At 35.4% G+C, this 27,896-nt stretch overlaps 2 protein-coding genes across 5 annotated transcripts; one reads left to right on the top strand and one right to left on the bottom strand.

Annotated features, from left to right (window-relative positions):
* Positions 1-1,018: 1,018 nt before the first annotated feature.
* On the bottom strand, positions 1,019-3,154 carry LOC147070574 (uncharacterized). 4 transcript variants are annotated; one of them, XM_085948837.1, is made up of 4 exons: positions 3,013-3,154; positions 1,758-1,875; positions 1,526-1,669; positions 1,019-1,290 (listed from the first exon to the last, which is right to left on the bottom strand). In XM_085948837.1, exons 1-4 carry the CDS (start codon positions 3,021-3,023, stop codon positions 1,243-1,245), a joined length of 321 nt encoding a protein of 106 aa, XP_085804963.1. In that variant the 5' UTR covers positions 3,024-3,154; the 3' UTR covers positions 1,019-1,242. The 4 variants fall into 4 exon arrangements, with proteins under 4 accessions (XP_085804963.1, XP_085804965.1, XP_085804964.1 ...); XM_085948839.1 differs by having other exon boundaries at positions 1,764-1,875; XM_085948838.1 differs by having other exon boundaries at positions 1,105-1,290; positions 3,035-3,150.
* A 715-nt stretch (positions 3,155-3,869) lies between these two features.
* On the top strand, positions 3,870-27,485 carry ball (nucleosomal histone kinase 1). Its single transcript, XM_085948699.1, has 6 exons — positions 3,870-4,255; positions 4,841-4,910; positions 8,253-8,449; positions 11,834-12,050; positions 13,113-13,292; positions 23,056-27,485. Exons 1-6 carry the CDS (start codon positions 4,031-4,033, stop codon positions 23,784-23,786), a joined length of 1,620 nt encoding a protein of 539 aa, XP_085804825.1. The 5' UTR covers positions 3,870-4,030; the 3' UTR covers positions 23,787-27,485.
* The last annotated feature ends 411 nt before the right edge of the window (positions 27,486-27,896 follow it).

Below are 27,896 nucleotides of genomic sequence, written 5' to 3'. Positions count from 1 at the left end.
CACATTATTCGGACAAACATGAATGACTTAAAACCTGTTTCTATGGACATAATCATACTCTAAAATATTTTTCAACTACCATTTATTATCAAACAGCCAATTTTGTGTGATGTCTCTTTCTATCCAGCGTTGGGGTGATTATAGACATGGCGGGTGGATAGAATCGAATAATGGTAATTTCCTAATGTTAAAAATGTAATTAAGTACCTACTGTACATTACAAATTTATGTAGGTACATTTAAGTATGTAAATCAAAATCAAAAATATAAATTTAAATGTTATACAACACAGTATCATGTAAGTATTTAAAAAAACATATACTTACATGAACATCTATTTATCCAAGAATTATTTGATACTTGAATCTGTATTTTATTTACCATATTCGATGGATGTATGTGGTGTATTTTGTAAAATATTTGGTATGTATTTATTATTTAACTAAGCGTATTTAATTTGCTACGTGACCTGTAGCTCTTTTATAATCACAAATTATTGTTGAATGTTCCGAAAATGAGTTTATGTGCCGAAACAGCTGTCAAGGTAAATGACTCAGTTAAAGTAGAATTAACAAAAATAACTATATTTCAAAACCATTATAATCCATCTACCATGTAAACACCATTTCAAGTAATAAAGAAATAAAAAGTCACCTAATTAAATAATATTATACTAGAAAAAATATACTATCTATATACCCACTTAATTTTCATTTAAAGTTGTAAAACGCCCGGTTACTAAATAGAGGAAGGACAGAGTCTTCTGGCACGACCGAATCACATTGGAACGGTGTTATTGTCATTTGAAAGTAACAATACTGACACCTAAATGAGTCGCCTGCACTGCCAGAATCATCTGAACCCTGTCTACCTATCTATATACAATTTATTGTTATTTTTTTTCATATTTGTCCATTTTATTACAATATCGTGTTACTTTTAAAGCTCATTGTAATTCTAATAATTATATAAATATTTTTCTTGTATTCTGTGCAAAAATGATTATTAAAACTTTCTTAACCTAAACCAAGTATTTTTTATTGAATGATCCTGCAAAAATATTCAAGTACAGTTAAGTGACATATTTTGTTTCGGTGTATAAGCCATAAATAAATATACATAAATTATATTTAATATATACATGTATACTGTATGTATAGCCACGGTTGGTCTTGCACTTGTTGCTGTAGCTATGCGATCTGGTGTGGTCCATTATCCAAAAACACTCAATCACATCCCTGGTCAAACAGCGGGCAGCCGTGTAGTGAGTCTGGCTGGCCTATGGTGGCACTAGAATGATTTCAATATACACAGTCTGTTAATTTGAATATGTTTTCGACTGAAAGTTGTAAAAATATTAGAAATCAGGATTTAAATAATTAAAAAACTGTTTCATTAAATATCATATTCATACCTATGCAAAATTTTGATTCCTTTGAAGTACCTATACAAAATACGGATGAATATAAACCAAACAAAAATATTTGTTACTGGTACTGCCATAGTAAAGTAAAGTTTAACATACTTCCCTAATAGAACAAAATTCCCAATTCTTGTCGTTCTGTAGATGTTTCATTTCAGTTTTTACCAACGATCCATTAAATATGAATTGGTCATAAACACTCAAAGGAAATCTGGCACTCACTGCCAGAATGTCCATGTCAGATACCTGCATAAAAATAAATGTCATGTTATGATATTATACGTAATGAATATGAATGTATCAGAAACAACATAGATTTTATTACGAATTTTACATTTACAGAAAATTTCCTGCGCTCATTTTTGAAAGTCTCCAAGTATGACGGGTATATTCGCACATGGGTGCAGTTAATGCACCCAATGATTTTCGGGAAACCTGCCCTTTCTTGAAGTCTGAAATTAAAAAATATTTTTACCGACACAAAATAATATTCCCGTTAAATTCTTATTGAGTAGTGATACACCCCTGTTACAGGCGGGCTTCTCCCGGTGTAAAATAATCATTTAGTAGCTCAAGTCGAAACGTAACCCTGACCTCTAGAAACGGCTTCATAAAACATCTAATCTGATTCCTTGCTCAACCACGTAAGTATTTTTTTATTTATAAGTAAGGGCCTTCGTCCGGTGTGTGAAAATCACATATTGGGCGGAGGTGTAATTAAGATAAATTTAATTTAATTTAAAAAGTATAAATGATGATGGATGAAAGCGATAATTTTAAGACTAAATATAAGTATTTAAATATAATAAATTTTGCCGCGCTTGTCGGCAACGTCCAAATTTCGACGCGCCTGCGCCAGGGTCAGGCTCGTGATTCGCCGAATCAAAGATCACGCGATAAAATTTGGCCAATCACGAGAGTCCTTTTTGCTGGAATGGCGTGGGTACGCGAAGTTTGAAAAAGAAAAAAGAGAGTAAGCGTCCCCTTTCCGAGAGGATAGGACCTGCGAAACTTATTGTTAAAACAAAATATGTAAACGTTTAAAGAAAATGTAAAATATAAGAAGACCACGGTACGAGCACGAAAGACCGTGTTTTATTTATACTCCAACCGTTTGAATTTTTCTTTTTTTTGTGAATCCGGGGTTCGATGGACTCCTGAGCTAGCCGCTGGAACCCCGGGGATCTCAGTAGGTAATTTACTTGTTGTGTCTATGCGCAGTTACTCTAGTTACATGACATGTACATTGTAATATTGTATAAATTGATCAGAGGGTATCAACACAACACTAAAGACTGTCAGCGCTGTATGGCGACTGTATGTAAGTATTACTAAGCACTGCTATTATAGCATCGGACACGTTTCCTATGCATCTGCTTACTGATGCCTGGCTCATTGCGCAGAAGACTTGGCCTACCCGTTTTTGGTACGCTCCCTCTGCGTAGAAACGCAAAATAGTCAAAACCTACAATTCAAATAACGGAGACATGTTATTTCAATAGCATATTACCTTCAAATCCTGTTAACCCTTCATGGTAAATGCTTATTTATAATATGTGCAGTTATGAAACTGAGTAAATCTATCTTACCTATGAGCCATGGCAATCTTACCCTGTCATAAAGTAAGGTTATATTAAATGTCGATGTAATTTGTCGCACGCCATCTCATTATATCTTCAGCGTGTAATAAGCATTCAGAAGACGTGTACATTTTGTCAACACACAACTGTCACTTTGACATTCGTATATGTATTTAGTCTATGACTGCATCCAATGCTGCCACCTTGTTTCAGATAATTAAAATACACTTTACGCAAAGTGGGTAAAAGTTGTAGCAATTCTGAAAGCGCTATAGTGTACGTATATTTTTCATATTTAATTCATAAAAATTATAGAATATTTGGCGTAAAATATTAATATTATTTACAATTTTTAATTAAGTCTGGCGCGTAAATAAAATTATTTAGTCTATGGCTGCGTCGCTGACGCTTTGGTGTGGGGCCAAGCGCGAAATTCGCATCAAATCCAAGCGGTAGCGACAGCGACAGCGAGGGCGTTGTGAATTCGCTGCGAATATTCGCTTTGGTTTGGGGGAGGCTTAAAACGTCGACGAAAATATCTTTCAAGATCGAGAGAATAACAATATTATATCCGCCATGTTGTTTTACGACACGAACTTGAAGCTAGCAGCTTCCAGTAATACCAACTGTCTTTCTCCGATTCGTATTTTTCGTACGTAAATGATAGCATGTTTCCGTCTTCAATCTCTTTGGCCCGAACAAAAAAAAAATGATATTATTATTTGAGTTTTTCAGATAATAAGTTAAATAAAATAAATACTAATTTACCTAGCTAAACAGGTATAAACGTACCTACAAATAATAATAATAGGCGCTATCGAATTTATTCATAGATCATTATTTATTGTTATTCCTCGGGCAACATCAGTAAATTTGAAAGCAACTGGAGAAACATCGTCTTGTTGATACGTTGGTGAAAAACAAAACCACATAACCAAACAATAATTTGTAACTTTACAGTTTCGTTTGTTTCTCTAGTGATAAATTTCAAAATAGTCTCTGTAGTCATTCAGCATTTTATTTTAGAATGGCACCCAAATCAAAAAAACCACCCGCGCCCCGTAAGAAGGGGGCGAACGGTTACAAGCTTCCTGAACCGATACCGGACGGCGAGGTTTTACAAGACATGACGAAGAAGAAGTGGAGAATTGGACCCTCAATCGGCATGGGAGGCTTTGGGGAGATATATTCTGCGTGCGAGCATGATTCCACTCCCAAAAAGACAGCATTGTATCCGTACGTTATAAAGATCGTGAGTTTTATTTTCAGCATTTTTTTTACTTCTTCTAACACTTTTTACTTAATTGCAAAATAAATAATATATTACACTATTTTACGTGGTTTTTGTGGTAGTGGCGTTTTGACATCTAAAAGCAAACCAAAACTTAACCACGGTCTATTGTATAGAAGTGGTTTGGTTGTGGTCATAATATGTAATAGTTGGATCAAGTTCGGTGTATTTGGCCGCCTTGACAATTAATAATTGACACGACCTGGATTTTCACGGGGAGTTTTAGCTACAAACACATATTATAGTGTTTATGCTTTGGTTCCAGGACAAGTCGAACATGTTTGGTTAATCTTAATAACAGTTGTTTTTTTTTCTGAAACAAATTTTGTTAATACAACCCTCCACTCCGTGGATGCCCATATAATGTTATTGGGATCGGACGTTGTCAAATAAAAAAGTTGTTCTTGGAAATGTTTACACATTTAAGGGCGCAAGCGGTAGGACCATGTTACACCTTCACTTTGATATATTTAGGTTTCGTCTATATTTCTTCAATGTTTTTGGTTTCGCACCATGTCATTTGTATAAACATTATTGTTTTTGCAGGAACCTCACGGAAACGGTCCACTTTTTGTAGAGATGCACTTCTACATGAGAAATGCTAAGAAAGATGATGGTTAGTTTTTAAATCCATGTTATTCTACAATTTTGACTTGTGAATGTTGAAAAATGTTTGTTCAATATTGAGTGGTGTGCGAGTGAATGGTGTGCGAGGTGGAGGTGATGAGCATTGCCAACATAGCGTTTTTCATGCCAGATCTAGCATTTTTCGACACCGCAAACAGCTTAAAGTGTCAAATAAGCTGAAATATTACAACAATTTGCTCTAAAATCAACATGCTGGCTTGTTGTACCTTACAATAGTCAATTTACCAATAAATTATATTTAACATCCAATATTTAAATGATGATCAAGTATCATACCTAATTATTTTTTTGATTGTATGATTAGGATTTTATTATTTGCGAAATATAACAATTAATAAAATTCTCCTTCGATATATTTTGTTCTCGCTCGTTCAATGCTTAAAATTATGACTTATCTATCATCTAGCTTATTTTCTCATCCGTCTGGCATATTTTTGTGAATGAAAGTTGGCAACACTGCAGGTTGATACAAGCAAGTTCAGGGGACAGGATTATATTCTTTGGGCTGCATGTATGAGATTCCCAAATTCTTTATAAGCTATTTAACCGATTTTCCATCGAATAGCTTATAACACTGTTTGTGACATAAGCGATCTGACGTCACGCGCCATTAAAAATGGCTGCCTCAGCTGTCACTTTCAAATGTCATTCTAATTTTGCATTCATTGCAACAAACGTTTGGTTGAGGCCTGTTCGTTTTGTAGATTCTGTAAAACATTTGCGAACTTTAAAAACAGTTCCTAGTCGTGCTGTTTACAAAATACGTATAATTTTGATCCCTAGTCTATAATCTAGAATCTAGATAGTAGGTAACTGATAAAATGCCTCGTACCTATTTCGCTTGCAATATTTCTCATGGAGACATAAGATGGACTTACGTAAGATTACGATAAAATATCTCCGCTAAACCACTGCAAAAATATGTACCTACTGCTGTATCTGGCATTAAAATATACAATTGGAAGCATTCTGCGTTCTTCAAAATATTATGGTACCTACCTACCTAGTTAATTATTGTAAGATAACTGTAATAAACAAGGCACAACTCTCAAATACACTGGAAACATAAATAGTGTCATACGGTGATTGGTATAAATGATGATATTATACAGAGATCATTACATATTATTGTCTAAATCATTTGCATTTTCTGTCATTTATTCTTATTCTGTTTTGACATCTCATAATAATTGAAGTGAAGTTAGTCATAATAATATTCAGTATTGCCACCAATGTATTCAGTGTTGCCACCAAATGGAAAAGTTTACTGGCAATACAACCTTTCGTACAGTAGAATAATTATAAAATACATGTGATAAAATAGCTGATAAATTATTTAAAGTTCATAATAATTATTCATGTATAATTATTAAATTTATATGGTACCGTTCGCACACTTTCAGACACATTTACAATTTCAAAATTTTGAATTATTTATCGGGGAATGAAATTTTATAAAACGAACACCATGACACATGAGATGTCACATTCGTGACGTCACTTAAGGGGCCGCTGAAGAGCTCGACGTTCAAATATAATTCAGTATAAAAAGGACCTCGGCGTTGTAACTACGTTAATTTAAATCGACGCAAAAATCACTAATCATCGGAGATTTTATTTCAAGAAACATTATTATTATTACTGATAATTTCTGCTGCAGAGCATTATTATTTTTTTAATGAACACCTGCGAGATGTAAAGCCGATCAGAAAACAGGGCTGTCAAAATAATATTAAGCATTCATATTTTTAAAATGTTAATTTCATCATAGTTTTTAATCAAACCTGTGCAAGTACGTACTGATAACTTGGGTGGATTTTGTAGCAAACATACTATTGATATATATACGGGTATATTATTATTATAACCCAATTCAAATTGAACATAGGTTGATACTCAAATACTATTATAGTATGTTTATGATTTCGAGAAAATAATACGATGGTATAATTAATCCATATCAATTATTTGAAAACATTACATTCGCACTTTGCACAAAATTACAAACACATTCGAAGTTTGCCGCACACGTACAGACCACGTGATATTTGTTTACGCAAAATCGTCGCTTTTCAAAATGGCGAATTTGATTACCAGATGTTACTGTGATGAATCAGCATGTTCCTTTTTGTCTTTTTTTATTCGTAGGTTTGTTTACTATGTACACCGAGAAATTTCCATTTATAAACTCGGAAACGATTTTTACAGAAGAGTTTTGGAATATAATGCAACCAAAACTGGAAAAAATTCTATCATGGGTGTTGACTTACTGAATTAGCTAACCCCAGGTCCATGCCACTACGTGAACCACAGTGGATATTAAGCCATTTCCACACTGGCAACAAGTTGCTGGCAACCTCATTAAATTTTACGATACTTACCATAATTGCTTAAGAAATTTTACGATAATCATCATAATTATCGTAAAATCTAACGAGGTTGCCAGCAAATTAACTTGTTGCCAGTGTGGACCCGGCATTAGATGCACAAAACTTAAATAATATATATTATAAATACAAATTTAAAATTATAAATATATATGATTTATGTTTTCCACAGCCCTGATGAAATAAATGTGAAATATGAGTCGGATCAGTCATAGAGCAAATTTATTAACACAAACAACTTTGACACGACCTTTTTATATTAACTAGTAGACCAGATATTATGGACCACATGTTAAAAAATCATATTTTCAATTCTCAAGGCCAATTCTGTAGAACGTCCTCTTAACAGCTAATTACGTTTGTACTCATGCATACAAACGTGCAGTATATAGCCTATAAGGTTTTTGGGAATCTCATGCATACGACCCTTTGTCATCTATTAAATGAAGGTGACCAAATTACAGAACATCATCCTGTCTTGAGCCAGTCTTATCAAATCAACAATGCCTTTTACATTGAGCTACTTACAGAGGCCGCATTGGTTGGTACCTTAGGTAAAGCTTAATGGTAGCTATAAATTCTCTCACCTTATCGGCTCATTTTAAAACCTCCTCAAAAGTAATGTAATAATCTATCAAATAATGGTATCTTAACCTCACACAAGTGCAAATATGTAATTAAGTAGCGTTCGGAGGTGTAGTCTATATACAATAGGTTATCGTCAATTTTTTTTTTTAAATAAACTCCAAATATTAATTATAACCTTACTATTATATCATGGTTGCGGACGTCGCGGTGGTGATCTTAGGAACTATAAGTCTCTCTGCACTTTCAGGCATATATATCTACGACCCGATCCCCACTAGAGTTTTTAACATTCTAACTCATAACATTTTAAAATGCTATAAAAATATTTTTTTCAGTTTCCGACTTCGTAAAGCAGCATAAACTCAGTATGTTAGGAATGCCGGTGTATTTGGGTTCCGGCTCTCACGAGTACAAAGGGGAAAAATACCGCTTTGTGGTCATGGAACGCTTTGGGAAGGATTTGTGGTGCAAGTTCCTTGAGAATGAAAGACTTTTCCCGACGCACACCGTATTCAGAATGGCGATTCAGCTTGTGAGTAACTGAGAGTTTGCCTATGATATGTCAGCATTTAACGGCTTGATGGCATTTCAAATGAAGTTTGCTACATATGAATTGCAACTAATTTAAACACTAGTCCAAGACCCCATTTTTTCATTTTAACTTTAATATAATGTAGGTTCCGTCTTTGCAAGTGACATATTTTATCATATAAGTTCTGACCAGTGGTGTAATGCTAAAAAGCAGGTAACTGGGTATTTAAAATCATAATCACACCCAACCCTAAAGCGTCAATTACATTGAGCTTCTTTACGAGCTGTTTGTTGGCGAATTTAAAAGCGGGCGAATCAGCTACTGCGATTTGATGTTTACACACAAAACTTTCCATTCGCTGAGAAGCCACAAGCCAGCAACTATTTTGACAGAACGTAGTTCGTTTTTTTACCGGGAGGTTGCTACTGCGCAGACGCAGTAGGCCCATACGCCGGCGTGTAGCGTGTAAAGTTGACCGGCTTTCAACTTTTCTCGGTCGAGTGTTAACTTACCTGCTTGTTAGCTTGTTCGATGATTACACTGGGTGACTTTACAGGCAGATTGTAAATTCACCGACAAACAGCTCGTAAAGAAGCTCAATGTAATTGACGCTTAAGCCACCTACTACCGAAAAATTTGAATTTCACTACTCGGTAAAAAGTAAACACATATTCTGATAATCTGTATTGCTTATCTTACATTTTTACTTACAGTTTACTGGATATGAATATAATATATATTTAAAATTCTTGTTTCTTTTCCCAAGTTAATAATGATAACCGCAGAATTTTATGAATTCATGTGATTTAAAATTATTGTGTGTTAGTAATATTGATGAGAACTGTTTGAAGAAGTGCCTGAGAGCCGCCCACTACACCACTGGTTCCGGTTGCCACAATGCGAGGGTGAGAAAGAAAGAACTCCAGGGGCTGAGTGACTGTATTCACCTTGTGAATATCTCGCATCTGACGTGATATGCCCACCTGAATCCTCGCACCTTCATGGTGTCTGCAAGACTTTAAAAATACATATTAGGAACATAGATGCGATTGGCTTGGATGCACCGTTTTTTGATTTTATTTTACTGTTGGTTAACGTCACAGAAAAGAAAATAAATAGAACTCCGATCTCCTATTCTCCAAACGTTTGAAAGTGAAGCAGGATTTTAGTAGTGTGAGTAAATGTGTGGACGCACAAAAAATGACCTTCGTAGCACGCACAGAGCCGCATTATTGATGACTACTTTTCATTAGAAAGACTTAATACGAAACATATTTTAAATACTTACATATTACTAATATTAGTGTTTTAACGCGTTTTTTAAATTAACATATATACTTATTAATTTCACACATAATTACTTAGGAATATACTTTCTAGAAATTGAAAAAAGGAAATTAATTTGGTTTTTTAGAAAGTATATTTATATGAAATGAATGAACATAAATAACACATTGTACAGAATAATTATGAAAAATATTAAATATAATTATAAAAATCCCATTCAACTTATACGTCACATAATATATAAGATTAAGTAATAACAAGATAAGTACAGCAATATTTACATACAACAGGTAATTGTAAATAGGTACAACATTAATCGCATTTATAATAATATATTAACAGAAAGTATACGTTTTGTCTTATACCTAACTTACTGTCATCCATCAAATACACATTTTATTAATGGTGTGGGTTGAAAAAATCAATCTAATAAACAAAAATGATGGGACCCATGTAGGGCTTCCAATTATTATTAACCTGAGGAAAATTACTTACTATCCGGTTAGCGGTTAGGTTGCTTATTTACAATATATTTTTATACAAAAAAAATTATTTACGGGCAAGACAAGACGTGTACCTACTCAATTTAGAGGATTAAGCAAAAAACCCAACGCAGTTGTCGATATTCCACAGATTTGCCGTGGGATATCTGAGCCACGCGTAATCCTTAAAGACCGCCGCGCTATTATTTATTCTATGGAATTTGACTAACACTATATCAATAACAATAAAAGTAAGCCATTTAAAGGGTAAGTAAGTAATAAAGTAATTTAGGCAGGCGATTTTATTACTTGAGCGTAAGACTGAGTTGTTGATTATTTGTTACGACGCGACGTTTATGAAAAAGTTTTCACACGCTATTTTCGCTGTTTGTCTCTTTAGTTGATCATATACCTACTAATAATTTTACCCGGTTTTCGGTTAGTTTACATATCCGCGGTTACCCGGTTAGCAGGCTTCAGTAAAAACAGGGTTGGAAGCTCTAGATCTATTTACACGCTATTCATTTTTCGTATACAGATATGAAAAACGATGGTACGGACATAAATAAGAAAATATTATACACGATTTATTCAATCGAGATGGGTATCCAAAACAAGGTACCTATTTGGAATGATAAAAAGATCATAGCTATGTCAAATTGCTGATGGAGATTAGGTAAGTCGACGTAGTTTTAAAATTTGGAATAATATAGCTAGCCATGTGTTTTTTTAAATTCATAATCGGCGGCTCTCATGGTGCAGTGCGCAAGGCACTGGCCTTCCATCCCTGATGATGAGTTCCAAGTCCAAGTCATACGCCGTACTTGGTTCCGTGGAAATCTGTTATGCCAAAAGTCAATAGTATAATATCATTAATTATTCACAAAATATTTGAAATCGTTAAACTTTGTACTATGTAATTAGTGTGTTTATCTCTTCGTTTTATGATTAAAATGAATATTGACAGTAAATAAATGCACATTTACCTATGTATATTGCATATGCAACTGTATAAATCATTATGATAAACGAAAACAGTTATAATTGATTATAATATATATTATCTAATATTCCCTGTCTGAAATGCGGCCCTGTTCTTCAAACAAAACACACGTATTATATGCATACAATGGTGTGCGTTCCACTTTCCAAATACATGTAATATTGTTTGTGTGTAACGTCAAATAATAAATTATAATGCATGTTAAGATATTGACATATATATTCAAAATAAAAATAAAAATATGCTTTCTTGTGAAATGTAGTTGCGCTATTTGTTTTATTTTTCATATTTGTATCGCTATTACAACCTTTTACTGAACATATTGCCATTTTCAATTTTAAATGAACATAAAACCGAGAGCACTGAGAGCAGTTGTCAGGCCGACGCACAAGTTTAGAGTGACGTTTTCTGAACACGCGGTTTAAGTTTACCTTACTCGAGATCGGTTGCTTGCGTAGCCTTACCGGTTGGGTATTTCAGTTCCCATTATTTCTGAGTTCCCTGGTTAACGTTGTATGGAGAAATTTGTTTCTAATTTATGGTAAAGAAACATGCATTCCAAAAGGTTTCCCCCTCCCTATTCTGAATGATTTTGTCTCTAAATATCGATAGATTGACGTGCTGCAATATATCCATGGGCGCACATACGTTCATGCAGACATCAAAGGCGCCAACATCCTCTTCGGAACTAAGAAGGGTACGGAGAATCAGATATATCTGGTGGATTTTGGCCTTGCGTCACATTACTCCATCAAGGAATTCAAAGTTGACCCAAAAAAGGCACACAACGGCACAATAGAGTACACAAGCAGAGATGCGCATGCTGGAGGTAACCGTAACCACAGAAAATCTTTTAATTTTTCTACTTCTTTTCTTAGCATATTTATCTCTAGAACTTGTATGACATCGCTTGATTTAAATAAATTTAAGAAATATAATTGGGAGCACCTCAAAACATACCTATTAGAAAAATATGTGTAGATACCGAGTAGGTCTTAAATCTGCATACTTTGGATTCCGGCTAATGTGCTTACAAATTAAGTATTTGTACCATACTAATCATGCCAAAATTTACTAATATGTAACTATAATAGTCACTTTCTTTATATCAGATTCCATTAATATTGGCGACCATCTTTTGTGACTTTGAATTAAGGTATTTTACCTTTATTCCTAGGCATAAAGCCCACCAGAGCGGGCGCAGTCGGCATGAGAAGCGTATATACATAACCATAATCACACGCCTCTTGCCGCGCATTACCTCTCACCTATGTAAAAAGTGGCGCCGATCACATTTTGTTTCGTGTTTCTTTGCAAAGCTATAAAATTTAGTAATTTATTTGTCCGCTCTAAATTCATTTTCACAATGATGTCATTGTGGTATCATAGTAAGTTATTATTTGTAATAACAATAAGGGATGTAAGCGCATGGTGTAGAATAAATTAAAATATGTGTATGCAGAAAAAGCGCGCGCCTGTTTGACGACGCTCCTGCCGCCGAGTAAATTAGTGACCCTCGCGCCCCTTTCGCATGGCATTTTCGTTTTATTGTCGTGCTATGACGTCAAAGGACGCCGCGCTCGATTCTGTGTGCGTTGAAATATAAGGCGCGCGTGGCGTTATGGTCGTCATACGCTGAGTACACTCTATTGTATTCCTCGTGATTCACCGCCCAAATTGCAAAAATGAGCGTTCACCCCGCACATCCTATTCTATGGGCGCTATCGCCTAGATGGCATCAGAATCTCTCCAAATTGTAGTTTTAATGTGTACCACCTACTTATACTTTTTAATTAAACTATTGTTTATTCTTGATTTGTATTTTTGTCAAAGTGGATTGACTGATTATAATCTTTTTACTGAATGTTATGATTTTGTGTGTGAATTGTAGTTCCAACGCGTCGGGGGGATATGGAGATTCTAGGATACAATCTTGTCCAGTGGTTGGCTGGCTCCCTACCTTGGGAGATTGACCTGACGAGTCCGCCGAACGTACAAATACAGAAGGAGAAATCGATGGCCGACGTTCCCGCCTTCCTGCGGAAAACATTTTCTAAGTCGACACCTCCTCGTAAGTCTATTTTAAAAATACCATAGGGCTCACAAACCGACAGCAACACAACTGTATGTTTGTAACAGGAGAATTATTGTATGGAATTAATTGTCTGCCGATAGCGGACACTTTTTTCTAGTCGTTTCTTGACAACAATTGTCTGCGTATTGTCACTCATGCGTTTGTTGTAAGATGTACATATAAGAAAAACCTCCCATCAGTGCATATAGACATTTTCTATATTGTCGCATTGGTGATGAATAGACCTTAGACCAAGGGTTCCCAACCCCGTGCCCACGGGCACCATGGCGCCCGCCAGGCTCAGTTCGGGTTTTCGGCGTGTACAAGGAGTGATGTGCAAATAGCATTCCCCGCCTGGAACCGCGTTGTTGTCATTGTGATTGCGATTGCTGCCCCATTCGGGTCGCGACAGTTAGCTAGGAGACATCTTCGTCTGACGAAACACGAATTAGGAGTTTTGATATTCCTTCTATATAGTTCTAAAATGAGTGGACCGAGTAAAAGACAACGAACCTATAATTTTAACACTGACTGGGAGGAATCATATTGTTTCTTTAATGTGAAAAATAAATGCGTCTGTTTGTTGTGTGGTAGTAGTATTGCAGTGCCGAAAAAACATGATGTTGAACGACACTTTCAGACAATTCATGCCACTTTTGATGTGAATTGTCCACTTAAATCTGAAGTAAGAAAGAAAAAAATATGTCAACTAAAATCAAGTCTAACTGCACAACAGACTGTTTTCACTAGACATGTGGAAAATTCTAGAAAGGCCACCATTGCTTCTTTCAAAATTTCTCACATGCTCGCAAAAATGAAGAAACCTTTCATTGATGGTGAGTTGTTTAAAAAACTATTTTTGACTGGTGCCGATTGTTTGTTTGATGGATTTTCTAACAAACGTGAGATTGTCTCAGCAATACAAGACTTACAATTGTCAAATAACACCGTCACAAGAAGAATACATGCAATTTCAACAGACATACAAACTCAGTTAAAGACTGCCATGGAAATATGTGACTGTTCTCGCTACAATTTGACGAGTCAACAGATATATCAGACACCGCACAGTTAGCAGTTATGGTGAGAATGGTATTTAGTAACTTCACAGTAAAAGAGGATATGTTGCAAATATTACCTATGAAAGGACCGACAAGGGGTGAGGATATTTATAATACATTCAGAACATACGCCAAGTCAATAAATATGCCTTTGCACAAGCTGTCTGCGATAACCACCGATGGGACACCAGCAGTGGTAGGTAAAAACAAAGGATTTATTGCCCTCTGCAAGAAGGATGAATCTTTTTCAAACTTTATGTCCTACCACTGTATTATCCACCAGGAATTGTAAAATATTGCCATTTGAACACGTTATGAAAATAGTTACAAAAATAATCAATTCTATTCGAGCAGCTCCTTTGCAACACCGACTTTTCAAGGCCCTGTTAGAAGATACTGAAGATAAAAACATGATCTTATTCTGCATACTGAAGTACGTTGGCTCAGTAAAGGAAAGGTTCTTACAAGATTTGTGAGTTTAACAGCATCGCTGCCTCCGGCTCCGATCGGAGCCGCGTCACCACTCATAGTCGGTGCCGCCGTATCCGACCGGAGCCGCCTGTATAGTAATCACGAAATTGTCATTATTTCACTGGCACTACCATTGAGTGATTTATTTCTTAGCTGGCATCGTAGATGAATACGTTACCGATATTTTTCGCTAGTTGGTTTTTAATTTGTTTTTTTATAGACATTTTTCGGCACTGTGTTTTATAAGGTCCTACCTACATACCACTTATCATTATCACTTATTTCGGCAGTGGCAGCATTAGGTTATTTAGAATATTTTTCAGTATGATTTTATAAAGATAAAAAGTTTTTTAGTCAAGCATGCCACTGTTCAAAGAAAATATTAATTGGTCTTCATATTAGTGTTACTTAAGTGGTTGCTTTGAAATTTGATACTTTTCATAACATGGTGAACACCAAATCTCATAAAATCAATTAGGGACCCAATAAATTTCGCAGCGAAACTGTGAATTGAAGAAATAAAAACATTTATAAACGATAAAAAGGAAAATTATGATGAACTAGCTGACTCTCGCTGGCTGATTGATTTGGGATTTCTCACAGACATCATGGAAAAATTGAATTCTTTAAATTTGGGGAAAGACAAAAACATAGCTGAAATGATAAGCTCTGTAAAGTCATTTAAAGCTAAATTGGATTTGTTGATATCACATCTGCAGATCAATTCTCTCGTGCATTTCCCACATATGCATAAAATGCTAGGTAACAATGAATTAAACGGGTCATTATTTATTAAGCATCTTCAAGTGTTAAAAAAACAATTTGAAGTGAGATTTTTGCAGTTTACAGATATCGAGCCAATTGTTTCCTTCTGTATCAATCCTTTTACTTGCCAAATAAATGTAATGGAAATGGCCGCATGTATTGCAAATTTTGTTCAAGGTAAGACAGAAGAACTAGAGTTAGAAATTTTGGAGCTTAACCTTTTCGTCGCGCCAATGGTCGCCCCAATGTATATCATTTGTCGGCGGCGTGATTTTTACGAATCATAAATCATATCATAACTCGTTAAAAACTGTCATTAAAAATCCGAGAAGCAGTAGAACCGATAAATATACATTCCTAATAATTTTACGACATCTAAAAATAAACAAATACGACTTAAATGAGGCGATAGAGCTTGAACAAACACGTCCCATAGTAAAAAAAACCATGCATAGGTACATACCAGGCGGCCACTGTCGTACTTCAAGTGGCATGGACACTTGCGTCGATGACAAGTTTATTAGGGCATGATACGTGGGAACCCCACTTCAAACACAGAACACATTAATATTTTACAGAGCACATAAAAAATATTACGAAATCACTTTATTTATTATTGAGGGGTTATTTCAAAACACTTAACATAAAATTTTATCGGACAAGAATTTAAAATTTAATAGTTTCATGGTAATCGTAAAAACAGGGCTGAGGGCACAAAGCTACATCACATTCTCGACACATAATATTTGTCATTTTTCTTTTTGTATTTTTAATGGTAGATTGGGAACATACCCGACACCGCCTAAATGCTTTGACTTTTTTCTCAGTTGGGGGAACTTGACGTGGCAAATGTTTTAAAAGTTCGGTTTTTAACATTCTTTTTGGATTATTACTGGAAGAAGGTATATTTAATGATGTTGAAGGTTTTGAGGCACTACCATATTTTTCTATTAACGCTTTCGCTGCTGAATAGATAATGAGATTTTAATTGCCCCCTTTAAAATGCACATTAATTACATCGATCGGCCGCCTGGTCATTACGCACCGTGTGCGTCTTCCGCGTCCAAAGTATTAATTGACGAATTACTTTTATCTGAAAATCGGCCAAAGAAGTTTTTTTACCGGTTATGACTGTGTAAATAATACTAGCATTTAATAAAAATAAATCAATGATGTGGAAACCAACTTTTTTGTACCACTTAATTGTTTTTCGCATGCACGACAGACTACTCAACATCATGTCAACTTTATCGACAGAGCCCATGTTTTTGTTGTAATCAACAACGCACTTCGGTTTTATAATGGGTAGTCCTGTGGCTCTATTGGTTTTATGTGTGGGCACCATTGAGTCGTCGTGCATGGTAGTTATCATGTGTACCTCCCTTTTGTCATGCCATTTCAACACAAGCAAAGGGTGTCGGTTTAAAGATTTTATTTCACCCTTTTTTAATTTTTGAATTTTCGGCATTTGCTTCCGATTGCTGCGAACTGTCCCGCACGCATTTATTTTTTGTTTAAACAAATGTTCAAATAATTCTGGGCTGCTGTACCAATTGTCGCAAAAAAGTTTATGGCCTTTGCCAAAATAGTCCCTCATCAATGTGGTCACAACAGCCCCAGACACACCCAACTTTTCACTATCGGTAATTTCCGTTCCGTCGCCACAATAAATTATAAAATCTAAAATATATCCAGTTTCAACATCACAAATCACAAATAACTTAATCCCAAACCTATGTCTTTTTGAAGGTATAAACTGCTTAAATATAAGTCGTCCTTTAAATACTATAATACTTTCATCTATACAGAGGTTTTCATTCGGCAACATCGAGTCTTTGAACAAATTTCTGCAGTGGTCGAGAAGTGTTCTAATTTTGTAAAGTCTATCAGCGGCAGGGGTTTCACTGTCAGAGTAGTGAAGCATTTGCAAAATTAGCTCATAACGATCTCTGACCATCGTTTGGCTAAAAATTTTTCATTTAACAAAGGGTCGGTACTCCAGTGTTCCTCTATTGTAAGACGGCGGTTTCTCGTCATCAATAGGGTAACAGCGTAAAATATGTACAATTCGCTTATGGAAGTATCATACCAGTTATGAATTCGGGCGTTAGGTGTGTGGACTTGTGTGTTGGTCAGATGATCGTGATAGCCGTTGGTAAAGTTCACTATTTTACCCATTATATCTTCATTTAAAAAGTGTGTGAAAAACTCCATTTCACTTGAATTCTCATTCAAGCCTACACTTGGATTAACACCAGTGTTAAAACTGTCAGTCATACACAATTGGCACAAATGGTCCCGCGGTCCACGGTTGACGTGGAGCCTCTGGTGCTTCATGTCCAGAGGTGGAAGCCTCTGGTGCTTCATCATGTCCAGAGGTGGAAGTGGAAGCCTCTCCCACATTATGGTCAACATCAGAAGGGTCGTCCATATTGTGTGGTTCTGCCAGCCCTGTTTCTCCTTCATCATCAGTTTCCATTTCATAATCGGAATCCAAGTATTCAATGGATTCTTGGGCTTCCTCATCGGATACACTATCACGCGCAGACATTTTGATCGCAATATACAAAAATTAACTTTAAATATTTCACTACACAATGTACCTACACGAACTTATTGTCACTATTACAAATGTATATAAAAATATATATGAAGAATCTGTGAACTCGAAATTATATTATTGAAATTTAAAATACTACTTAATCACATTTTACACTAATTTCAATGGGTAAAATGCATGAAATCTCCAATATTATGATTAAAATAATTACACTTAATCACAGAATCGCGTATTCAAAGTAATTTTATAAAAGCCGAAACTGAATGGTATGGATAACCATACGAAACCAGACACACACTGTTGAAATAGTATCACCGCACTATTCCAAACAAAGCCGGAGCCGGAAATGATATCACGCGCCTGCGCATATTACGCAACCAACTAGCGGAGATATTTGAATCGACAAAACTGATTATTTGTATTTTGAAGGAAGTCGATATGGGTTGAGTCTTTGCTATATTACGAACTATTTCATAATGTTTGGATGACAGAAATCAACAGATGTCAGTAGAATAATAATGAAGCAAGTTCGTAAAACAAATTTCGTCTCTGTTGCTTACCAAATAACGAAAACACAGCAGTAGAAACTTACTGTCACCTCTAGGCGACGCTCGCGGCTCACGTATACGGCGATCACCGGCATCTCTACATGACGCGCGCGAGGAATAGGTTAAGAATGATATTTTGCTTAAATTCTTAACCCGGCACCTGCCTCAAAAATCGTATGACGCACCGTAACTACGCATGAATTTCATTATCGTCTTTGTTCTATACTAAAAAAAGCAATAAAAAATATGTCACAGCTCCAGTCGAGAACCCAAAGCCATTAAGATAATTTCGACACACTAAAAAACCGTAATAAATCAGTTATAATATCAGAAACACTCGAAAAAACGAATGCTATCCAAATTTGAAAGGACTTACCGCAAGACGCCATTTTGTTGCCAATAGATAGAGCTCTGCACGGTGTCTACTATTTCGACACATGTGCATACGTTCCCACGAATTCGAGTGTTACTAATTTTCAAGTGCATATCGATAAATCACATATTAATGTCTTCGGGTTGAGTCGTAAACAAATATAAAGGGACCCTTTTAATATATTTAAACTACACAAACACTTAACTTATTGAATATTATTGATAAATTAACACGAACTCACATATAAAAAAAAAACAAATACAATAATAAACCTATTTTAAAATTCTTTTGATGTGTGATATATTTTAAAGCAAGGTGACACATAATGCAACATCACACGTTGGGCACATATAGCGAGAGAGTTTTGTTTTTTTTCGGATTTTTTTTAGAATTCCCGCATACGAAACATCTTCTAGGCTTATCGGTATTTTGTGTCGGTAAAATGTATTCTGGCAAATGTCCCGTTGCACTTTTGGGCAATAATCGTACGGGATTATCGCTAGTTGACGCTGTCGGCTTGGGCAGGGGTGCATTTGAAATTCTCACACAATATTTGTCCACTAGTTGTTTTATTACGCAGAGTTGAAAATCGCCCAATGTTTTTTTGTCACATTTAATAAATTTATATAAATAAAAAGCATTTAATAAATATAAGTCGATCATGTGGAATGCGACCTTTTTATACCACTTGATCGACTTTCTTATACACGACAAGTTGCTAAGCATCATGTCGGACTTATCTACCACCGTACCCATATTTTTGTTATAATCTATAACACATTTCGGTTTTTCAATGTTTTCGCCAGTTCTATAGTTCACTTTTCCTGTTGGTCCAAATGATGCATCGTGGAGGGTGGATAGCATGTGAACATCCCTCCTATCGTGCCATTTCAGAGCCAAAAGTGGACTATTGTACTTAGCCTCGGTATCTCCCTTTTTCAGTTTGCTGAACTCTGGCATATCTTTACGATTTTTTCTCACTGTACCGCAAGCATTCGTTTTGTGAGAGTGAAGGTATTTAAAGAGCGCCGGACTCGAATACCAGTTATCACACCATAAGGTGTGACCTTTCCCGATATAGTCTTTCATTAGCGTTGTCACTACCGCACCGGAAATACCGAGATTTTCATTGTCTTCTATGTCAGTCCCTTCCCCACAATAAATTATAAAGTCAATAATATATCCTGTCATTACGTCACACATCACAAACATTTTTATTCCAAATCGATGTCTTTTGGAAGGAATGAATTGTTTAAAAATCAATCTACCCTTAAACACGATTATGCTCTCATCTATTCAAAGATTCTGATGCGGTATCATCGTTTCCCTAAAAATTGTTCTTGTGTGTTCTAACAGTATTCTAATTTTAGCTAGTCTATCATTTGAGGCGGTCACACTAGGATCAGAAAAATGAAGCATTTGTAGCAGTTGCAGTCGAAGCAGTTGGTATCGATTTCTAGCCATTATTTTCCCAAAAATGTCTGCATGCAGGTAAGGATCGGTACTCCAATGTTCCTCTATCGACGTGTGCTTATTTCGAGTCAACAGCATTGATACGGCAAAAAATGTATACAACTCCGGCACTGACGTGTCTGTCCAATTGTGTGACCGCGATTTCGGTCCGAGGTCTCCCGCACTGTACGAATGGTTAAAAAATCTATTTGTTCGGTTCACTATTTCCGACATTATATTTTTATTCAAAAAATGTTCAAAGAAAAGACATTCGGGAGAGGATTTGTTCAAGTCGTTCGATGTCACGCCAGATCGACAATCATTGAATTCGTGAACTATTGGAATATACGGGCCAGTTCTCCACGACCGCAAAAATTCAATTGGCTCGTCAGAGTCCGTATCGTCGACGTCATGATCAGTCTCATGCTGTTCCAATTCCTCTTCCGACATATCATAATCTGAGTCCAATTCCTCATTAGTACGCACATTTTCTTCCTCCATATTTACGCACTATAAAACTATGAAATGTTTTTAAAATGTTTAACTACAGTATTAGGGAATGCCAAATCACAGAAACCATTAAACTCACACACAATAGTTATTGATATCAGTATTAATTTTCACATTCACTAAAATGGGACACGGTAGACAGTACAAAAAGTATTTTGAAAATCGCGGTAAAATAAAATCATACGTTCAATAGTTAATCATGCCAGTTTTAATGTGATAAGTACACCAGATAGCAAAAAAAGTATTTATCAACGATTGCGGTAAATATTCAACTTAAATGCGATAAATACAATCCCGCGCAATGGCCCGCTCGGTTGAAAGTCTGTCGTGTACTGCGCAGTCGCCGCGCGCAATTCAAACTGATTTCTGTCGACCGGCAAAACTTGGCCGTACGAATTGGTTCGAAACTTTGGTGATTATTTTATATTTAGAACCAATGCTTTTAAAATATGTCATAGGTGGCAGGAGAAGGACAAATCAGGCCAAATTTACGTGAAAAAATCAGTCCCGTATGATAAATATGGAAGCGGTGACATCGATTTATACACATGCGCATTGCGAAATTTGCCTGATTAGTACAAGGTGTGTGACATCGGCGCCGGCCGGGTTAATATCAGAGGACTTTTGGAATACAGTGGACAGAAAAAAGTTCCCATTCTTGAAAAAAGCGGCATATAAAATTGAATCATTTTTCGGTTCGACATATTTATGCGAATCATTGTTTTCAAACATGAACTTAATAAAATCAAGATATAGATCTCGACTCACCGATGAGCATCTTTATGATTGTTTGCTAACAGGATTATCGTCATACTCTCCTAATTATGAGGCACTGGCCAATGATATGCAATGCCAAAGATCACATTGACATATTGATATTTTATTTTTTTATAAAATGTTTTCTTTGTATTTGTGTTTTTTGTTTACTTTGTTTACGTTTTGTAAATACATTTCTCTGTGTGTATGCAATTTGAATAATAGTTTTATTATTTTGAAACATTTTTGTTTATTATTTATTAATAAATTATGAATATAAGAAAATAAATTATGGGAAGATGAGAAGTTATGGAAGGAGTTTGTCGATTAAAAATAGGTGGTGCCGTGCCCGCCACCCTACCGATATTTTATAATGTGCTCTAGAGTACAAAAAGGCTGGGAACCCCTGCCTTAGACCAAGGCCTGAACATAAGTGCGAGTGAGTAAGCATTCGGCACGCTTAAATCTACGCTTTATGCGTTAGAGTAAGATAGAATTCCTTCCGCTGAATTTTAAAAATATGAAAACGTCACCGGAATAAATTGATTTGGCTGATAACATGCATTTAAAAACTGCGAGCATGTGTTGCTGAAATTTATTGTTTTTGTGTTAAATATAAAGTTAATGGTAATTATTTTTAGTTATTTTAATATAACATATTATGATTAACTATGTTTTGTTTAAATTTGGTGGTTGTACTGAAAAGCAATTCGATGGTATAATGTTTCATAGTTAAGTTGATAATAATAAAATCGTTCTTCTACTGTGCGTTATACGCTAGAAACATGTCTTCATTTTGCTTAAAAATAGGCCCTCTCTATATATCATTCTATAGGCCTATTCCACATCTGCATAATTCAGTGATACAGGCATTCGAAAATTTTAACACTACATTTCTAAACACAAATTATATTTTTGTGTATTTTTTCCTGTTTTAGTAATTATATTATTATTAAAACCGTGTTTCTATCACAATATCATTTTTCTTCACTACCATAAATTTTGGTATTTTAAAAAGTTACGGGTTTGAGATGTGGCGGTGAAAGTACAAGCTAAGAATTCTACAGACGGCAAAGAAGGTAAACAACTCCATTCTGGAAGAAATAAACGTTAAAGAGCAGCCCTCTAAAAATATCCACAGAATTCTACAGTTCTTTGCCTACACAGCCAATAGGGAAAGCAATAATTTTGAAAGGCTCATTTTCTCCGGACACATTGAGGATCGAAGATAATGAAAATAAGCATGTATATCTTATTGTTTCAGATGCTATCGCGACTTATATGCAGTATGTTGGTAAAATGCAATATGACGAGGCTCCAGACTATGATAAGTGCAGGCAGATGTTCGAGATGGGACTCAAAACTCTCGGCTTCTCCAATACGTGCAATCTTGACTTCACTCCCACTAAACTGAATGTGAAAACACTAAAAGGCAAGAGAGCTAAGGAAGATGATGCAGAGGTAAAAACAAAAGTTATTAAAAAGAACGTCAGATCAAAGAAAGCTTCCGTGAAACCTGCTGTCGACGATGAAGACGAATCTATGACCGAGTCACCGACCAAAAGAAAATCTGCCATCGTGAATATCGAGAAATTGAAAAACACGATAGCCACGCAGACTTCAAACGAAAAGCCTAATTTAATATCACCCAGACGACGCGTTCCGAAAGATGAATCGCCCAGTTGCAGTTTGAGCGTTCGAAAAACTACACGGAACAATTTATCCAAGAATTATAATGAATCGGCAGAGTCGAGCAGCGACGTAATAGACAATTCGTATACTGAGACGCCTCCGGCTAAAAGGCTCCTCAAACGAAAGCACGTGAAGAAGGTAGAGATTGAATATTGCTCAGATGAAGAAGTCACCATCCAAACTACCATAAAGAAGAAACACAAAAATGTGGCGATTAGTAAAAATATAAACTCTCTTCCAGAAAAGAAGAGCTGGAAAAATTCTGCAACAATTATTAATAGTAAAATGTCAAGTAAGAATTAAGAATCTTGTGAAAACACGTTGAATATCTTAAAAAAACTCATCTTCAAATATTAAATTTGTCATTCTATATTTATTACATCACATATTGTTAGGCTTTTATTATGGTTCAATATACTCCGTAGTAAAAATGTGTTTTCTTCTTCGACCATGTCCGTCCCTTAGTTGGAGCAAATGACACCACACGGCGCTTCCACGAATCCCTGTTGCTCGCTCCTTCTTGCATTTTACCAGGTCATGACAGCATCCTGTAGCTCCGTGTGTACACTCTGAATAGTATTTAGCGGCCTTCAAGGACGCTGGAATCCGGTTAGCTTAAAGAACATGCAAGTCAGGTTGAAACTCTCTTCAGGCATCCGCTGCATCTGGCCAAGCCAAGGTCCAGCGTCGTCGCCTCTTCACACACCCAGTGTCCGCCGCAAATATCGGTTCTCGAAGCTAAGTATATAATTGCTGAGCCTTCGTAAAGTGTCATGACTCACTCGCTACCCCAAAGCAGCACTGTCAGAATGCAAGCGTTCAATAGGCGGCTTTTGCTTTCAACCAAGTTGAGTCGTGAGTCCCAGACACTATCGATTTGAATGTTGCTCCAGTCATTCCCGTTCGGATAGCGATCTCTCTTCGCAACGTGTCATCTCCCGTGATATCCTAGGTATTTAAAGCTGTCGGCACTTTCGATGTTTTGCCTGTCACTAAACGGGGAAATCTGGATCAGGACACATGCTACTCGCATCATGCACACCTGTAGTATGAATGTGATTTTAGTTGAAATAAAACATGTACATACTCGGTTATTGACTCATCCCTCAATCAATGCGGTAACTATGTTCCGCATAAAATTGGCCAATCTCGAATCTCAAGAATCCTCATTTCTCGAGAAGTCATCAATAAGAATCTCGAGAAATTGTCACTAGGCTGAGCTGCCGAACGCAACCAGAACTTTAAAAAAAACAACAGAATGTCCAGAAAATTTGATACACTTGGTAAAAAGAGTGTTATCAACTTAACATTTTTCTATGCCTCAAACAAATTTAAACATAACCATAAACATAAAAACCAGTGGCGAAGACTCCATACTAGGCAATTATTTAAAACTTACCTTAGGAAAAATAATTTCTAATTGCATATTAACATACCTCTATAGTTTTTTAACCACTTTATTTTATAAAAATAATTTGATTTGCCAATGACATCTGTCGTATATGTAGGAAAGTAGGAATGTGTTATAAAGAAAGGTTTAAAAAAATATGCAACAGCGTGACATCCAGTGGCGACCGGTGAGTTATTTTACTGGGAGTTCACTTTTTTCACCTGTTGACTGCAGTAAAAAGGCATTTGCCTTCATCAAAACTTCACCAAAAAATCAAAAAAACTATTGGTTTTTTAATTAAGTACATTTAAATGAAATCATAAATAACTCACCATTTATTATTTGTTGTACCTCTAAAAACAGTTTTTCTTGAAAAAAAAATGGATTTTAAACTTTTACACAAACTGGTTGACACAAACAATTTGTTTTGACCGAATTATTAGTAGGTACTACCGAAATATCTCGTATCCGGCAGTGACCGGGATTTATTGTTCATTTGTATGAGAAATCCATTCTTCTGTTTTTCATAGACACAAATTTTTCAATTACGCGTTTGTTGAAGTCAGGAATCTCTTGTATCATTTTTTTTTCGATACTGAGCATACATAATGCGTTCAATCTTGGTTGCGCGATGGTGTTTCTACTAAAACACTTAATCCGTTTGAGTGTGGAAAAACATCTTTCGCTTTCCACTGATGTCATCGGAATAGTACAAATTAAGTTTAATAGTAAAACCGTTTCCGTAAATGTGTCAATGAGATTTTTTTCGATTAAAATGTTTAATAATGCTGAGGCACCATCAGCATTATAAAAATTATCCAAGCTGTAAATAACAGATAATTAATTTTTGAGTTTATTTTTATCTAAAAAGTCATACGTTTTAGTCACCAAATTAAAATCATTTGTAGGAAAAGATTTATGATAATTAATAAATTGATCAGAATAAAATAATTTGGATGCTAATAAATGATCACAAAATTGAAAACGGTCTTTTGCTTGATTAATTATTAAATCACACACTTGCTTGGATTCCACTAAACAGGGTAAATCATTCACTCGCCGACGTTTTGTCACTATAGGTTCAGTTAAGGTATCAGATGATTGGCGGATATTAACCATTGCCCGTTCGAAATCACTAGCACTATTTTGGATCTTAATATTATCAATATTGCGCGATTGAAACTGTTGAAATAATATTTCACACACAGGCATTACTTTTGAAAAAAAATTTAACCAAAATATAAATAAATTATTGTTTAAGTAACCCAGTAACATTTCAGCTTGATTAATTGTGTTGTAGTCGTTGGAATTATCGTTTAATAGAACGTCTAAGCACTCCTTCAATGATTCACTATTATCATGAACAGCGCGAACTGTCCGTATATTAAAATTCCATCTAGTTTGATTGGCTGATGGAATTTGTTTCTTCACTATATTTTTCAAAATCTCCATACGTTTAGATGATCTCGAGAAAAAAGGTGGAAATGCATGTAAGTTTGCAAAAAAATTTGCCACATTTCTATTTACATTTACGCTTTTTTCTAAAACCAAGTTAAATTGGTGTGCGTAACAATGGACAAAAAATGCGTAAGGAAATGTAGACTTTATAATTGATTGTACACCTCCTAATCGTCCCGACATAACAGCAGCACCATCATAACATTGACCAACAAGTTTATTTTTGTCAATTTGTAAAATTTCTAACTCTTTCAGAATTTCTGCAGCGATATCATTGGCAGTATGTCCTTTCGGATGTATAAATTTCCAAAATCGTTCAAAAATTTCGCCATCTTTTGTATATCTTATAACAAACACAAGCTGTGTTTGTGTCGATATATCAGTTGTCTCATCTGCTTGAACAGCAACAAATCTACAGCTAGCAATTTGTTGTTTAATTTCATCTTGACATACCATAAGCATTGCATCCAAAATATCGTTCTGTATGTTACATGAAATTCCTTTAAAAGCACTATTACTATCTAAATGCTCTTTCATTGACAGATCTATTTCAGAAACAAAATTCACCAACCCTTTATACACTCCTGGATTTAGAGATCCAGCTGATTCGTCATGCCCACGTAGTGCTAATTCGAATGCGCCACAGAATTTAACGCAATCAATCAATCTGGATAATATGTATCGATTTTTATCAACTTTTTCGTTAAATTCTTTGATTGATTTTCGGTATCCTGAATCCAGTTGTTGCCGTATATTCATCGTTCCTAAAGCGGCCAAATGCATACAATTTGTTAAATGTATTTGTGAAGCAGCATGTTTTTTAATTTTTATTGTCAAGTGCGCCAAATCCACTACACCTTTGATGGTCCACTCGTCACTGCCACTAAAAACAATACATGGAAAACAGAATAGTGCATTTAATTTGTCACATCCACACAGCCATGAATTTTGTTCATATTGTTTAACATTGAATGTTCTTTCATACTTTTTAGTTTTTGAAACGCATTGTTGTTTTAATTTTAGGTTAGGAACAGGTCTGCTGCTGCTTTTAATACGAAGGCGTTCTTCAAACGTATTAGAATGTTTTTTTATGTACTCAACATCAAACGGTGCCATTTTAAAAAAAACTAATGTACACAGTAACTAAAAATATCACATTGAAAAATAATTTAATAAGCGCGCACCACCGTTTTACATTACCAATAAGCGGGAACTAATGGCAACTGGCGATGTTGATCAGCTGTTGCAGCCGGAAACCACGTCAATATTACAAGCTGCAATACTATAACTTGCCAACGCGTGACAATCTCGTCTTCGTGTTAGCAAATGTTTTATTTTATTGAATGGACAATTATTGAGAATATTACCATCAGCAATGCCATTTATCATTCAATTCGAATAAAAAATAGAACTTCCGCTACATATCAGTACATATATCGCTACATATAAGCAACATATTAAGGAATGACTTACTTCAATAACATATTAAGAAAATAGGTGACCTGATTTAATGTGGCTCTTGAAAGCAGTAACTCATCAAAATTGACATTATTAAAGCATTTAGC

The sequence above is a fragment of the Rhyacophila brunnea genome, unplaced genomic scaffold, assembly GCF_057557595.1.
Source record: "Rhyacophila brunnea isolate RB1 unplaced genomic scaffold, BYU_Rbru_1.0 scaffold_21, whole genome shotgun sequence".
Classification (NCBI taxonomy): Eukaryota; Metazoa; Arthropoda; class Insecta; order Trichoptera; family Rhyacophilidae; genus Rhyacophila; species Rhyacophila brunnea.
Note: the sequence above shows the minus strand (reverse complement) of the source record. Positions and strands in the feature narration are given on the sequence as shown.

Bases quoted from the DNA above. Each gene is read 5' to 3' on its own strand.
- ball (XM_085948699.1), top strand. From the start codon at position 4,031: ATGGCACCCAAATCAAAAAAACCACCCGCGCCCCGTAAGAAGGGGGCG. The intron at 12,051-13,112 runs GTAACCGTAACC...TGTGAATTGTAG, and splicing joins CAGAGATGCGCATGCTGGAG to TTCCAACGCGTCGGGGGGAT. The intron at 13,293-23,055 runs GTAAGTCTATTT...TTATTGTTTCAG, and splicing joins TTCTAAGTCGACACCTCCTC to ATGCTATCGCGACTTATATG.
- LOC147070574 (XM_085948837.1), bottom strand. The intron at 1,670-1,757 runs GTAAAATTCGTA...ATTTTTATGCAG, and splicing joins GCAGGAAATTTTCTGTAAAT to GTATCTGACATGGACATTCT. The intron at 1,291-1,525 runs GTATGTTAAACT...AAATCATTCTAG, and splicing joins AATTTTGTTCTATTAGGGAA to TGCCACCATAGGCCAGCCAG.